This window comes from Leucoraja erinacea, chromosome 8, assembly GCF_028641065.1.
Source record: "Leucoraja erinacea ecotype New England chromosome 8, Leri_hhj_1, whole genome shotgun sequence".
NCBI lineage: Eukaryota > Metazoa > Chordata > Chondrichthyes > Rajiformes > Rajidae > Leucoraja > Leucoraja erinaceus.
Window position 1 is genome coordinate 28,964,164 of NC_073384.1, and position 14,129 is coordinate 28,978,292.

Genomic DNA, 14,129 nt, shown 5'->3' on the forward strand with positions numbered 1-14,129 from the left:
TTGTCAGTGAACATCCCCACATATGACACAATGAAGGAAAGTCGGTCTTTGATGAAACAGCTGATGATAGTTACGCCCAGGCGTGCTCTAGTGGAGCTCTACAGTGATGTCCTGGCACTAAAGTGATTAAAAGCTGACAAGCAGAACAATATTCTTTTGTGCAGGGTATGATTCCAGCCACTGGAATATTTTAGAGGGTCTGAAGAAGGGTTTCGGCCCAAAACGTTGCCCATTTCCTTCGCTCCATAGACGCTGCTGCACCCGCTGAGTTTCTCCAGCATTTTTGTGTACCTTCGATTTTCCAGCATCTGCAGTTCCTTCTTAAACACTGGAATATTTTACCTTGGCTGCCCATTGACTTGTTTTACCAGGGTTCTTTGATGCCCCACTGTCATATGTTGCCTTGGTGTCATTCACTTTTACCTTACCTTTCAAATTCAGCTTTGTGTCAAGCCTTTGAGATTGGCAGTTGAGTGATGCCATTGAAATCATAACTGGACATTAGTAAGTGAGTAACACTTAATAACTCTGTTGAAGACGATTTCCATCACTTTGATTGAGTCAGACTGACAGCGAGTAAGTAGTGAGAATCGATATGTGATTTTTTTTAAATTGTGTCCTGGGGGAATTTTCTATGGTTGAATGCCAGTTTTGTAACTACTGGAAAGGCTGGGCAAGAGGAGCAGCTACCTCTGGTACAGGTCTTCAGATTGCCCAATATTGGATCTCTTTTTTACCCAGATCTCTAAACAATTATTTGGTAAAATGTGAAGGAGTCAAATTACCCTGGGATCTCAGGAGTAAACTGACCTAGATTGTCCATTGTGTAGGAAGGAACTGCTGATGCTGGCTAAAGTAAGGCTAGAGTAACTCAACGGGATAGGCAGCATCTCTGGAGAGAAGGAATGGGTGACGTTTCAGGTCAAGACCCTTCTACAGACTAGAGTTAAGGGAAAGGGAAACGAGATATAGACGGTATGTAGAGAGATATAGAACAAATGAATGAAAGATATGCAAAAAACTAGCAATGATAAAGGAAACAAGCCATTGTTAGCTGTTTGCTAGGTGAGAATGAAAAAGCGGGTGTGACTTGGGTGGGGGAGGAATGGAGAGAGAGGAAAGGCAAGGGTTACTTCAAGTGAGAGAAATCAATATTCATACCACTGGGTTGTAAGCTGCCCAAATGAAATATGAGATGCTGTTCCTCCAATTTGCATTTAGCCTCACTCTGGCAATGGAGGAGGCCTGGGCCAGAAAGGTCAGTGTGAGAATGGGAAAGAGAATTAAAGTGTTAGGCAACCGGGAGATCAGGTAGATCCAAGCAGACTGAGTGAAGTGTTCAGCGAAACTATCGTCCAGTTTACGTTTTGGCTTGCCGTTGTATAAGAGCCCACATCTTGAACAACGAATACAGTAGATGAGTTTGGAGGTGCAAGTGAACCTCTGCCTAACTTGAAAGGACTGTCGGGGTCTGTGGGCACAGTTGAGGAAGGAGGTATAGGGACAGGTGTTGTATCTCCTGCAGTTGCAGGGGAAGGTACCTGGGGAGGGGGTGTTCATCCATGCTGAAGAAACATGGCTGCAATTACTTCAGAATTGAGTACAGACGTCCTGGGCCCTGTAATCGTCAAGAATGGGGATAATCTTGGAGCAGCTGCCTCTCATTAACTATCTTATTATCCACCACCATCCAGGCCTAAATTTAACAATGCTGTAAAAATGTGATCTGAGGCATGAATTATGATATCACTTAACATATTGTATTAGTCTCTTGCATATTTATTGTTTAGTGTGCGTTTAGTCTTCTGATGAAATCGATTCTGGTGCCTGGAGGGGAATATGATTGTTTTAAGGTGGCACAGCCCCCACTATGCATATATCCCAACCTTTCTATGATTATGGAACTATTGGGACATGATTGAAAGCCACGTTGTGATGCCAATGTATGTGGCTTTGCTGCTTTGTCAGTCAGATAAAAATGAGGATTTGTTCTAGAATGAGGGTGACAATCTCGTAGTTGGTTTATTACACTTGCCAGATGTGGAAAGTGATGAAAGTAGAAGATGGGAGTTCTATTATGTTCTTTATGTATGTGATTTGAGCTGACAAACTTAATTGTTAGATATTCCTACTCCAGATTATAAAATACATCTAAATATATTTAATTTGATTGTTAACATTAAAGAACATTATGACTGAGGAGGCCATTCGGCCTAATGGGCCTCTTGTCAATGACCAGTAGAGCAATCCCATCAGTTCCACATCTTCCCCTGTAACCCTTCAAGTTATTCTTGCTCACATACCTAACAACTCCTCTTTGGTTCCTATATCACTTCTATATGACAAGGAGGTAATTTACGGTAACACATATATTTTGGATATGGAAGGGACCAGGAGTTCCTGGTGGAAACCATAAGGTTACAGGGTGAATGTTAAAACTCTACAAAAATAGCACCCAGGGTGCTACACTTATATCTTTATAAAGAGGGATGATCCATGCAGTTGGGCTTTAGAGAGTTGATAGAAAGATCAGAAGGCCGAGCCTGACTATACAGTGGGTGATAAGAAGACAGTTGTTTAGCCTTTATGCACTTTAAAATCTGAACCAATATCCCAGTGGTTCAGCTGGCTAAATAATTGAGGCCTCTTGGGAAATTGTAGTATTTGAATGTCGTTCAAATTCAATTAATAGAATTGCAACTGATCAAACTAGTGTACTCCATTTAAATCCATTGTTGTGATAATCTGAGACATTCAGACGATGAGATAGTCTGATATGTGAGACATTAACGGACATTTCTCACATTTAAAATAACTAGAAGAAAAAAAAACTGCGATGATCATTAATAGTTGCATGTGAGTTTATAAATATTTGCACATCTGTTGTAAAAATGCTTTACTCCTGCACATAAAACATAGATAAATGTACATTACTGATGTTCATTAATTTAAGTATAGTTAAGAAGACTTGTGATTGAAAATATTTTGTGAAAAGTTTGATTTGGTGGCACTTATATCGACTGATTGTGATATAGGATGAAGAGCCATTGTGGATTTCCTTGGGCTTAAGATTGACTGAGAAGGACTTGTGTTCTGCTCAACAACTCTAAAATTGCTACGTCCACACTATCTCCAGCTACATTTATTTCTTAAATTCAAAAGAATGCAATGGCCATAAATGCAAGCAATATTGAAATACAAGTTGTACTAAAGGCTGAGGTGACTGGGCAATTTTTTACAGCCAAATAAATACTTTAATCACAATAAGTATCAGTGATTGAGAGGCTTAATATCATTGCGAGTGATCAAAAATGTTTTCTTGATCAGAATTTTACTCAAGTTGGTTCAAAATTGTACCATGATGAGTTAATTGCCTCAATTAGTAGAATTTCTGGATGTCAAATCTGTTTAAACCATTCCAATTACAAATTAGGTAAATTGTGTAGTATTGAAAACCTGATCTTGTAAGGAATTTGGAAGCAATTACTATTTGGAAAACCATTTACTCCTGAGTAATAATTCTGAACTTTGGTCCATTATTTGTGCTATCTGTTCAAAAAAGCCCTAAGCAACAGAGATCTTAAACCTGCACAAGCCTTCAAAGAATTTGCATTAATCCCAAAGACTTTTTGTTTTATGCACACAGGGAAGAATGGACAGAAGCTATCCAAGCAGTTGCAGATAAACTTCAAAAGCAAGAGGAAGATCGAATGAATTGTAGCTCCAGTCCCAATCTAGATATTACAGAGGACGACGAAATGGACACCTCCCTCAGTCATCCCAAACGCAGAGTGGTAAGAGCAATTACTGCTGTGTATGAAATAAAGTGCCTCAAACAGCCATTAATCCTTCAAAAAGTCCTACATTCAACTAGTATTTCCTTAGCAAAATGAAAAACAACCAGTACCTTTTATGCGTGGGAAGTTGTGTCTTAAAAATTTGATTGAGTATGTAGAAGGTAACCAAGAACATTGATGAGGGCAGTGCTGTTGTCTACCTGGACTTTAGTGAGGCCTTTGACGAGGTACCACATCGTAGGCTGGTCTGGAAGATTTGATCAATGGGAACCAGAGCGAGCTGCTCAATTATACAAAATAAGCTTGAAGGGAGGGAGGCAGAGAGTAGTTTTTTCAATCTGCAAGCGTGTAACGAATAGTGTGGAATTATGCAGGGTCCACTGTTGTTCATTATTTATATTAACGATTTGCACATGAAGGTAGGTGGATGGTTAGTAGGTTTACAGATGATACTAAAGTTGGTGGCATCGTGAACAATGAAGGAAGTTATCCAACATAATAGCAGGATCTTTATCAGCTGGGCCAGTGGGCAGAGGAATGGCAGCTGGAGTTTTATTCATATAAATGCGATGTGTTGCATTTTGGTAAGACAAACCAGGGTAGGATTTATACAGGAAGGGTGGCGTAGTGGTGAAGAGCTGCCTCATAGCACCAGAGACCCAGGTTCGACCCTGACCTTGGGTGCTGTCTGTGTACAGTTTGCATGTTCTCCTAGTGACCGCATGGTTTCCTCTGGGTGCTCTGGTTTCCAGCTCCTTTCAAAGAAGTGCAGGTTTGTATGTTAATTGGCTTTTGTAAATGGACCCTAATGTGTAGAGAGTGGATGAGAAAGTGGAGATAACATAGAACTAGTGTGGAAAGACACAAAATGCTGGAGTAACTTTGCGGGTCAGGCAGCATTTTTGGAGAACATGGATAGGTGACATTTTGAGTCAGGACAAAACGTTCTCCAGGGATGCTGAGTTACTCCAGCAATTTGTCTCTTTCCTTGTAAACCAGCATCTGCAGTTCCTTTTTTCTACATAGAACTATTTGAACTGGTTATCGATGAACTTTGTGGGCTAAAGGACCTGTTTCCATGTTGTGTCTTGAAAACTTAGTGTTTAAATGATAGGATCTGGGGAATGTTGTAGAACAGAGAAACCTGTGGTTAAATCTAAGGGTGAAGGTACATAGTTGCTGAAAGTGGTGGCGTAGGAAGTCGTGGTGGTAAAGAAGGCTGGCATTTTTGCATACATCGGTCAGGGTAGAGAGTACAGGTTATAGCTGTTGGTAAGGCCACATTTGGAGTACTGTATATTGTTCTTCCTGCTTTAGGATGATATCATTGAACTAGAAGAGGTGTAAAAAGAGGTGTAAAATAAGATTTATAATGATGTTACTGAGTCTGGAAGGTTTGAGTTACAATTTGAGGTTGGATAGGCCGGGAGTATAAAAGACTGAAGGGTGACCTTTTATAGTGGTTTATTAAATAATGAGGGACGTTGATAAGTTGAATAGTCCAAAATCTTTTCCCTAGGGTAGTCAAGTCTAAAACTTGGGGGCATAGTCTAAGATGAGATGGGAAAGATTAAAAAAGGATCTGATTGGAGGGTAGTGCGTATGTAGAACAAAATGCCAGAATAAGTGGTGGAGGTGGATATATTCAAGATGTTTAAAATACATTTTTCTCAGATATGTGTAAAGGAAAGGTTTGAAGGGATATGAGCCAGGTGGAGCGAAGTGGGACTTCGTTTACTTTTAATAACTTTTGTGTGGCGTTTCAAATGCATTTTGTTTCTTTCTCTATTTTTATTATCTGCACTGTAATTTGTTTTCCACCTGCTGTGTTTTTCTCACCATACCAAATTCCCCACTTCTATTGGTATTAAATTCCTTTTTTCATTTCAACTCCTGTATTTATCCACCTGCACATGCAAAATATACACCTGTGTAACTCCAACATGTGCAGTTTGGACAGATACAGTGCAATTGTACCTGAGATTGCCAAGCGTGACTGATCATCGATAGTGATATCTTCATGTGGAATTTGATGATGGGTAAGTAAAGAATTTTGTGTGCATTGGATAAGGCCGTGGAGTTATCTTTTAATTCATAAACATGTGGCAGGCATATCTAGCAAAGCAGCATTAATGCCCATTTTGATAACTGAAGATGCTGAGCCATTTCAAACCACTACAGTCCTTGTGAAGACATTTCTATAATGCTTTTTATTTTTGAGTTTCAAGATTTAAACTGGGTGACATTGAAGAAGCAGTGATTAAGTGTTGACTGTCCTGGGTGATAGAAGTCTTAGCTTTTGAGTATATCATCACATCCTCGTATTCAAAGCAGTTCATGGAGGCCATTCAACCTCTTGTGACCACATGAACCATGTACAACTGAAGGCTACCAAGGCATGTAGGCCATCAAGAGCATGAAGGGGCAATTTCAGACTAAGCTAGAATCACAAATGAACCGTCAGCAACTGTGGCAGGGCTTACAAGCCATCACCACCCACAAATTGAAACCAGGTAACATAAGCGGCCACAATATATTATTTCCATATGAGCGCACTGCCTTGCTTGCAATCTTTGAAAGTGAGAACATTGATACACCTACACGAGCTCCCACAGACACAGCCAACCTTTAATCTCAGTCACCAAGTCTGACCTCAGCGTACAGTTCAAGAGGGTGAATCCACACAAACCTTCCAGTCCAGGCAGCAAACCTGGCCAGGTGTGGATCAACTGGCTGAAGTATTCAAGGATATCTTCAACCTTTCGCTTCTGCAGTCTTGAGGTTCCCACCTGCTTCATAAAGTCATCTATTATACCAGTGCCCAAGGAGAACACAGTAACGTGCTAAAATGACAAACATCCGATGGTACTTACATCCACTATAAGGAATTGTTTCGCGCAAATTAACTCTTGCCTCAGAAATAACCCAGATCCTCTTCAATTTGCCTAGCGCCACAACAGGTCAACAGCAGATACTATTTAATTGGGCTCTCCACTCTGCTCTAGACCATCTGGATAACGGGAACATATACCTTAAGCTGCTGTTCATAGATTACAGGTTACTGTTGAGCACTATCGTCTCCTTCAAGCTTTCACCAAGCTCCAAGACCTGAGTCTCTGAACCTCCCTTTGCAACTAGATCCTTGAATTCAACATCAGCAATGCGGATCGGTAACATACTTACTGATCATCAACATAGGTGCACTCAAGGCTGCATGCTGCCCCCCTTGCTGTACTCTCTTTGCCCATGCCTGTGTGGCTAAGCATAGCTCCAGTGCCATATCGCGGCTGGTAATGAGTCAGCCTAGAGGGGAGTGGTAGATACAATACCTGATTGAGCGGTGCCACAACACCAGCATCTAATCAATGGAATCAAAACCAACTGGAGATACTGTATAAGGGTGGAGTTAAAGAGAAAGGAGAGTATAAGAAAAGTTAAGAAAGACACCAGAATTAACGGGGCAGAAAGCTCAGGAAGAAATAGGAGAGCATGACCAAGTAAAATAGGAAAAGATGTGAAAGGTGCGCTGAGTAATGGATTAAAAGTAATATATATGAATGCGTGAAGTATAAGAAATAAAGTGGATGAGCTTGACGCTCAGTTAGAAATAGGCAAGTATGATGTTGTGGGAATTACAGAGACATGGCTGCAAGAGGACCAGGGCTGGGAACTGAATATTCAAGGGTATACGTCCTATTGAAAAGACAGACAGGTTGGCAGAGGGGGTGGGGTAGCTCCGTTGGTAAGGAATGAAATTCAGTCCCTTGCGAGGGGTGACATAGAATCAGAAGATGTAGAGTCAGAATGGATAGAAATGAGGAATTACAAGGTTAAAAGACCCTAATGGGAGTTATCTACAGACCCCCAAACAGTAGCCTGGATATAGGGTGCAAGGTGAATCAAGAGTTAAAATTGGCATGTCGCAAAGATAATGCTACGGTTGTCATGGGGGATTTCAACATGCAGGTAGACTGGGAAAATTAGGTTGGTGCTGGAACCCAAGAAAGGGAGTTTGTGGAGTGCCTCCGTGATGGATTCTTAGAGCAGCTTGTACTGGAGCCTACCAGGGAGAAGGTAATTCTGGATTTAGTGTTGTGTAATGAACCGGATTTGATAAGGGGACTTGAGGTAAAGGAGCCATTAGGAGGTTGTGACATAGGTAGGAGATAAGTTTTAATCTACAATTTGAGAGGGAGAAGGGAAATCGGAAGTGTTAGTATTACAGTTGAACAAAGGGGACTATGGAGCCATGAGGGAGGAGCTGGCCAAAGTTGACTGGAAAGATACACTAGCAGGGATGACAGTGGAACAACAATGGCAGGTATTTCTGGGAATAATACAGAAGATGCAGGATCAATTCATTCCAAAGAGGAAGAAAGATTCCAAGGGGAGTAAGGGGCGACCGTGGCTGACAAAGGGAAGTCAAAGACAGTATAAAAATAAAAGAGAAGTATAACCTAGCAAAGATGAGTGGCAACCAGAGGATTGAGAAACTTTCAAAGAGCAACAGAAGATAACTAAAAAGCGGGCGGGATAGATGAGGTACGAAGGTAAGCTTACCAAGAATATGAAGGAGGATAATAAAAGCTTCTTTAGGTACGTGAAGAGGAAAAATTAGTTAAGACCAAAGTTGGACCCTTGAAGACTGAAACAGGTTAATTTATTATGGGGCACAAGGAAATGGCAGACGAGTTGAACAGGTACTTTGGATCTGTCTTCACTAAGGAGGACACAAACAATCTTCCTGATGTACTAGTGGTCAGAGAATCATGGGTGATGGAGGAACTGATCGAAATTCACATTAGGCAGGATGGGACTGAAGGCTGATAAATCCCCAGCGCCTGATGGTCTGCATCCCAGGGTACTTAAGGAAGTGGCCCAAGAAATTGTGGATGCATTGGTGATCATTTTCCAATGTTCTATAGATTCAGGATCAGTTCCTGTGGATTGAAAGGTAGCTAGTGTTATCCCACTTTTTAAGAAAGGCGGGAGAGAGAAAACAAGGAATTATAGACCAGTTAGCCTGACATCGGTGGTGGGGAAGATGCTGGAGTCAATTATAAAAGATGAAATAGCGGCACATTTGGATAGCAGTAACAGGATCGGTCCGAGTCAGCATGGATTTACCAAGGGGAAATCATGCTTGACTAATCTTCTGGAATTTTTTTAGTTTATAACTAGGAAAATGGACAAGGGAGAACCAGCAGATGTAGTGTACCTTTCAGAAAGCGTTTGATAAGGTCCCACATAGGAGATTTGTGGGCAAAATTAGAGCACATGGCATTGGTGGTAGGGTACTGAAGGATAGATAATTGGTTGGCTGACAGGAAACAAAGAGTAGGGACTAACGGGTCCCTTTCAGAATGGCAAGCCGTGATTAATGGGGTACCGCAAGGCTCGGTGCTGGGACCGCAGCTATTTACAATATACGTTAATTATTTAGATGAAGGGATTAAAAGTAACATTAGCAAATTTGCAGATGACACAAAGCTGGATGGCAGTGTGAACTGTGAGGAGGATGCTATGAGGATGCAGAATGACTTGGACAGGTTGGGTGAGTGGGCAGATGCATGGCAGATGCAGTTTAATATGGATAAATGTGAGGTTAGATTCAGATTCAGATTCAGATTCAATTTTAATTGTCATTGTCAGTGTACAGTACAGAGACAACGAAATGCATTTAGCATCTCCCTTGAAGAGCAACATAGCAAACGATTTGAATAAAAAAAAAATAATAAGTGTCCGGGGGGGGGGGTGATTGGCAGTCACCGAGGTACGTTGTTTAGTAGAGTGACAGCCGCCGGAAAGAAGCTGTTCCTCGACCTGCTGGTTCGGCAACGGAGAGACCAGTAGCGCCTCCCGGATGGTAGGAGGGTAAACAGTCCATGGTTGGGGTGAGAGCAGTCCTTGGCGATGCTGAGCGCCCTCCGCAGACAGCGCTTGCTTTGGACAGACTCAATGGAGGGGAGCGTGGAACCGGTGATGCGTTGGGCAATTTTCACCACCCTCTGCAATGCCTTCCGGTCGGAGACAGAGCAGTTGCCATACCATACTGTGATGCAGTTGGTAAGGATGCTCTCGATGGTGCAGCGGTAGAAGTTCACCAGGATCTGAGGAGACAGATGGACCTTCTTCAGTCTCCTCAGGAAGGCAGATTATTATCTGAATGGTGTCAAGTTGGGAAATGGGAAGAACAACGGGATCTGGGGTCCTTGTACATCAGTCACTGCAAGTAAGCATGCAGGTACAGCAGGCAGTGAAGAAAGCTAATGGCATGTTAGACTACATAACAAGAGTAGTTGAGTATAGGAGCAAAGAGGTCTTCTGCAGTTTTACAGGACCCTAGAGAGACCACACCTGGAGTGTTGTGTGCAGTTTTGGTCTCCAAATTTGAGGAAGGACATTGTTGCTATTGAGGGAGTGCAGCGTAAGTTCACAAGGTTCATTCTCGGGATGGCGGGACTGTCATATGTTGACAGAATGGAGCGGCTGGGCTTGTATACTCTGGAATTTAGAAGGATGAGAGGGAATCTTATTGAAACATAAGATTATTAAGGGATTGGACATGCTTGATGCAGGAAACATGTTCCTGGTGTTGGGGGAGTCCAGAACCAGGAGCCACTGTTTAAGAATAAGAGTTAGGCCATTTAGAACGGAGATGAGGAAAAATGTTTTCACCCAGAGTGTTGTGAATCTGTGGACTTCTCTGCCCCAGAAGGCAGTGGAGGCCAATTCTCTGGATGCTTTCAAGAGAGAGTTAGATAAAGCTCTTAAGGAAAGCGGAGTCAGGGGATATGGCAAGAAGGCAGGAACGGGGTACTGATACTGGATGATCAGCCACAATCATATTGAATGGCGGTGCTGGCTCGAAGGGCGGTATGGCCTATTCCTGCACCTATTGTCTATTGAACTAATTGCTGACTTCAGAATGGGGAAGTCATAAGACCACATGCCAGTTTTCGTGGTGGGTTGGTGGTGGAGTTAGTAGCTTTAGGTTCCTGAGCATGAACATCTGGATGACCTGCCCTTTGCCCAGCACAAAGATGTAACCACGAAGAAGACACTCTAATGTCTCAACTTTCCTAGAAGTTTAAAGAGATTCAGCTTTTCACCGAATACTCTAACAAATATGCTGACTGGTTGCATCAAGGCCTGATACAGCAATTCGAATGAACAGGAACACACAAGGCTGTAGAGAAGTGGCCAAGTCCATCACGGGCACAGCCATCTCCACCATCAGAAGCATCTATGAGCTGCTGCCTCGAGCAGGCGGCATCTATCATAAAGGACCATCCGGCTAATACCCTCTTCTCACTGCTACTGTTGGGCAAAAAGTTGCACACTACCAGTTTCGCTTGCCTACAACTATCAAGTTCTTGAATCAACTTGTGTAACCCCAATCCTACCTCAGGGCATTGAGTATGAAAGTAGGAACATCATGTTACAACTCTACAGGACATTTGGAGTTTTGTCTGCAGTTCTGGTCACCTTGCTCTTGGATGGTTATCATTAAGCTGGATAGGCGTAGAAAAGATTCACAAGGATGTTCTCGGGACTGGAGGGCTTGCATTATGGGGACAGACTGGATACCCTGTTTTTTTCCCTCTAGAGGCTTGGGAGCTGAATGGTGACCTTAGAGATGTTCAAAATCAAGAGAGGCATAAATAAGATGAATGATCACTGTCTTTATCCGAGGGTAGGGGAGCCTAAAACAAGTGGGGAAAGGTTTAAAAGGGACCTGAGGAATAATTCACACAAAGGGTGGGTGGTATGTGGAAAGCGCTGCCAGGGGAAGTAGTAGAGATAGGTACAATGACAACATTTAAAAGACACTTTTGACTCTGGGCCAGGTACAGGTACAGGCAAGTGGGACTAGCTTGATTAGATAACTTGGTCAGCATGGATAGTTGGGATGATAAGCAGGTTTACATGCTGGATATTTCCATGGCTTAATAATGGAAATTATTATTACCAGTTGGTTCCTGAGCTCACACAATCACCCATCAGCTTTCTTCTTTCATGTGCTATATTTTAGTAGCAACAACATAACCCAAAACAATTCCTTCCCTGGAAACTACTTCTTTTCAATGCTCATTATCTTAGGCCACTCAAATAGCCTCTATGTACACATCAAATCAGCTGCTCCTATTAAAATGTCCTCGTTAAAGCACAATGATTACTAATTGATGACAAATAGTGGAGTATCATGTGCTGATCATTTCTCAACGGAATGATTCCCATCAGTTTGGAAATAATCGGATACTTTAAGATACTTAAAATGTGCACGTATACATATAAACAGGCATATGTTTGGTTAAAATTCTGAGAGTTTATTAGAAATGTTTCATTCTTGAAATAACCTATCCATACTCGTGGAGAGTTACACTGCAGAATTTGAGATGGTAGAGACAGAGTTCCATTCGCAGGCTGCGAATTTAATTCACTTTCCATGATGAACATCTTTACATTTTTCCATAATCCACCTTTTATTTATTATCTGTCAGATAGTAACTGGAGATGTTTTAAACTGTATGATTTTTAATATCTATCATCAAATCTCTTTAGTATTTTCAGTTTCTGGAACCTCAGTTTAAGAACCCCATCTATGAATTATGACTGTATGGAGTTTGTAGATAATCCCTGTGACTGCGTGGGTTGTCTCTGGGTGCTCTGGTTTCCTCCCACACTCCAACAACGTACAGGTTTGTAGGTTAATTGGCATCCGTAAATTGTCCCTCATGTGTAGGATAGTGCACGGTGATTGCAGGTTGACGATGACGATGACAGGCCGAAGGGTCTGTTTCCATGCTGCATTTCCAAAGTCTAAAGTAAAGTTTTTTCCAAAATTTACCACTGTGCATTTTTCTGCATTGTTTCCTTTATAATATGTCTGCCCAGTCCATGAACCTGTGTATGCATTTTGGTATCATCCTCGCTGGTGCTCAACTTCTAAGTTTAATATTGTTTTTGTAGTTTACAGAAATTTTACTCTATGCATAAAATCAAGTATTGTCTATGTAAAACAGTAGTGATTGTAGTTGGACCTCTGTGTACTTCCATCTCATCATTTATAATACATTTCTGTCTGTTATCCTTTGTAGTATCCATCATGTTGCTACTCCCACTTTTATTCCCTCGGCTTCAATTTTGCATGCAAGCTTGATTCTCGTTTGGTCACAGCAATCGCTCTCATCCATAGATTACTCTTTTCCAATTTCGTTAACTTGTATTTGAACCCAGTTTTAATTTTGATATTAAATATAAGCTGTAGTGAGTGTCAAAACTGAAGTATTCATCAATTTCTGTATTACGAGCCATTTCTACAAGTGACCAAACCATCTCTAATTCATCTCAATTTGCTGAACCCTAAGTAATTATGACAAAAATAATAATCTCTGCTTGTTCTTCCAATCTTGTTGCTGCCTGGTTGATCATATCAATTTCCTCAATTACTGCCCAGCTGGATAAAACGTCACTTGATTCCATTCTTATCTATCCAGCAGCAGCCGCCAGAGCAGCCAACAATGGTTTCTTTCCCAAATCTATACCAGATGCATGGCATGGCACCCTTGACCATCCCCATTTAGCTTAACATTGTTTATCGTCCTACCACACGTTGCCAGATCTGATGAATGTTTCCAGCATTTCAAACGCAAATGCAATTGATCTACCTATGATGACATTCAACTTCCAAAGCCGACACCTAAATATTTTGGGTCATTTGCCAAATATCTTTTAGTGGCTCAATCAAATATTGCATTTCTTTAATTTGTCACAGATTCAAGAATGTAATCTATAAAATCTTTCAGATGCATTTCAATCTGCTTTTATTTTCATTTATTCATGTAGTTCTTGCATTGGATATCTTTTATTTTTCACTCTCCTAAAAATGTCTGTGTTGCACATAGAACAGTGCAGGTCACGAACAGGCCCTTCAGTCCACAATGTGCTGAATATTATGCCAAGATTAATAACTACCTGCAGATAACCCATGTCACTCCATTCCCTGTATATCCATATGCCTATCCAAAAATCATTTGAATGTCACAAAAATATCTGTTTCAACCACACCCCAGCATCGCGTTCCAAGAACTCATCACTGTCTGTGCCCAGCACATCTCCTTTAAACTTTGCCTCTCTCACCAAAAAGCTATGCCCTCTAGTATTAAATTTCTCCATCCGCACAAACGATGTCGGAAAGAAGGGGATGAATATTCTGAAGCATGACTTTAGAGAGCTCGGAAAAGTGCTGAAAAGCAGGACCTCCAGGGTGGTTATCTCTGGTTTGCTTCCAGTTCCTCGTGCTGGCGAGAGCAGGAACAGGGAGATACA

At 41.6% G+C, this 14,129-nt stretch overlaps 1 protein-coding gene across 4 annotated transcripts in view; it reads left to right on the forward strand.

Annotated features, from left to right (window-relative positions):
- The window catches only part of LOC129699479 (RAC-gamma serine/threonine-protein kinase), a 356,110-nt gene that overhangs the window by 234,951 nt on the left and 107,030 nt on the right, over nucleotides 1–14,129 (forward strand). For all 4 annotated transcript variants that reach the window (XM_055639303.1, XM_055639304.1, XM_055639302.1 and 1 more), the window contains exon 5: nucleotides 3,647–3,794. In XM_055639303.1, the coding sequence (XP_055495278.1) occupies nucleotides 3,647–3,794 (148 nt within the window). The remainder of the gene's footprint in view (nucleotides 1–3,646; nucleotides 3,795–14,129) is intronic.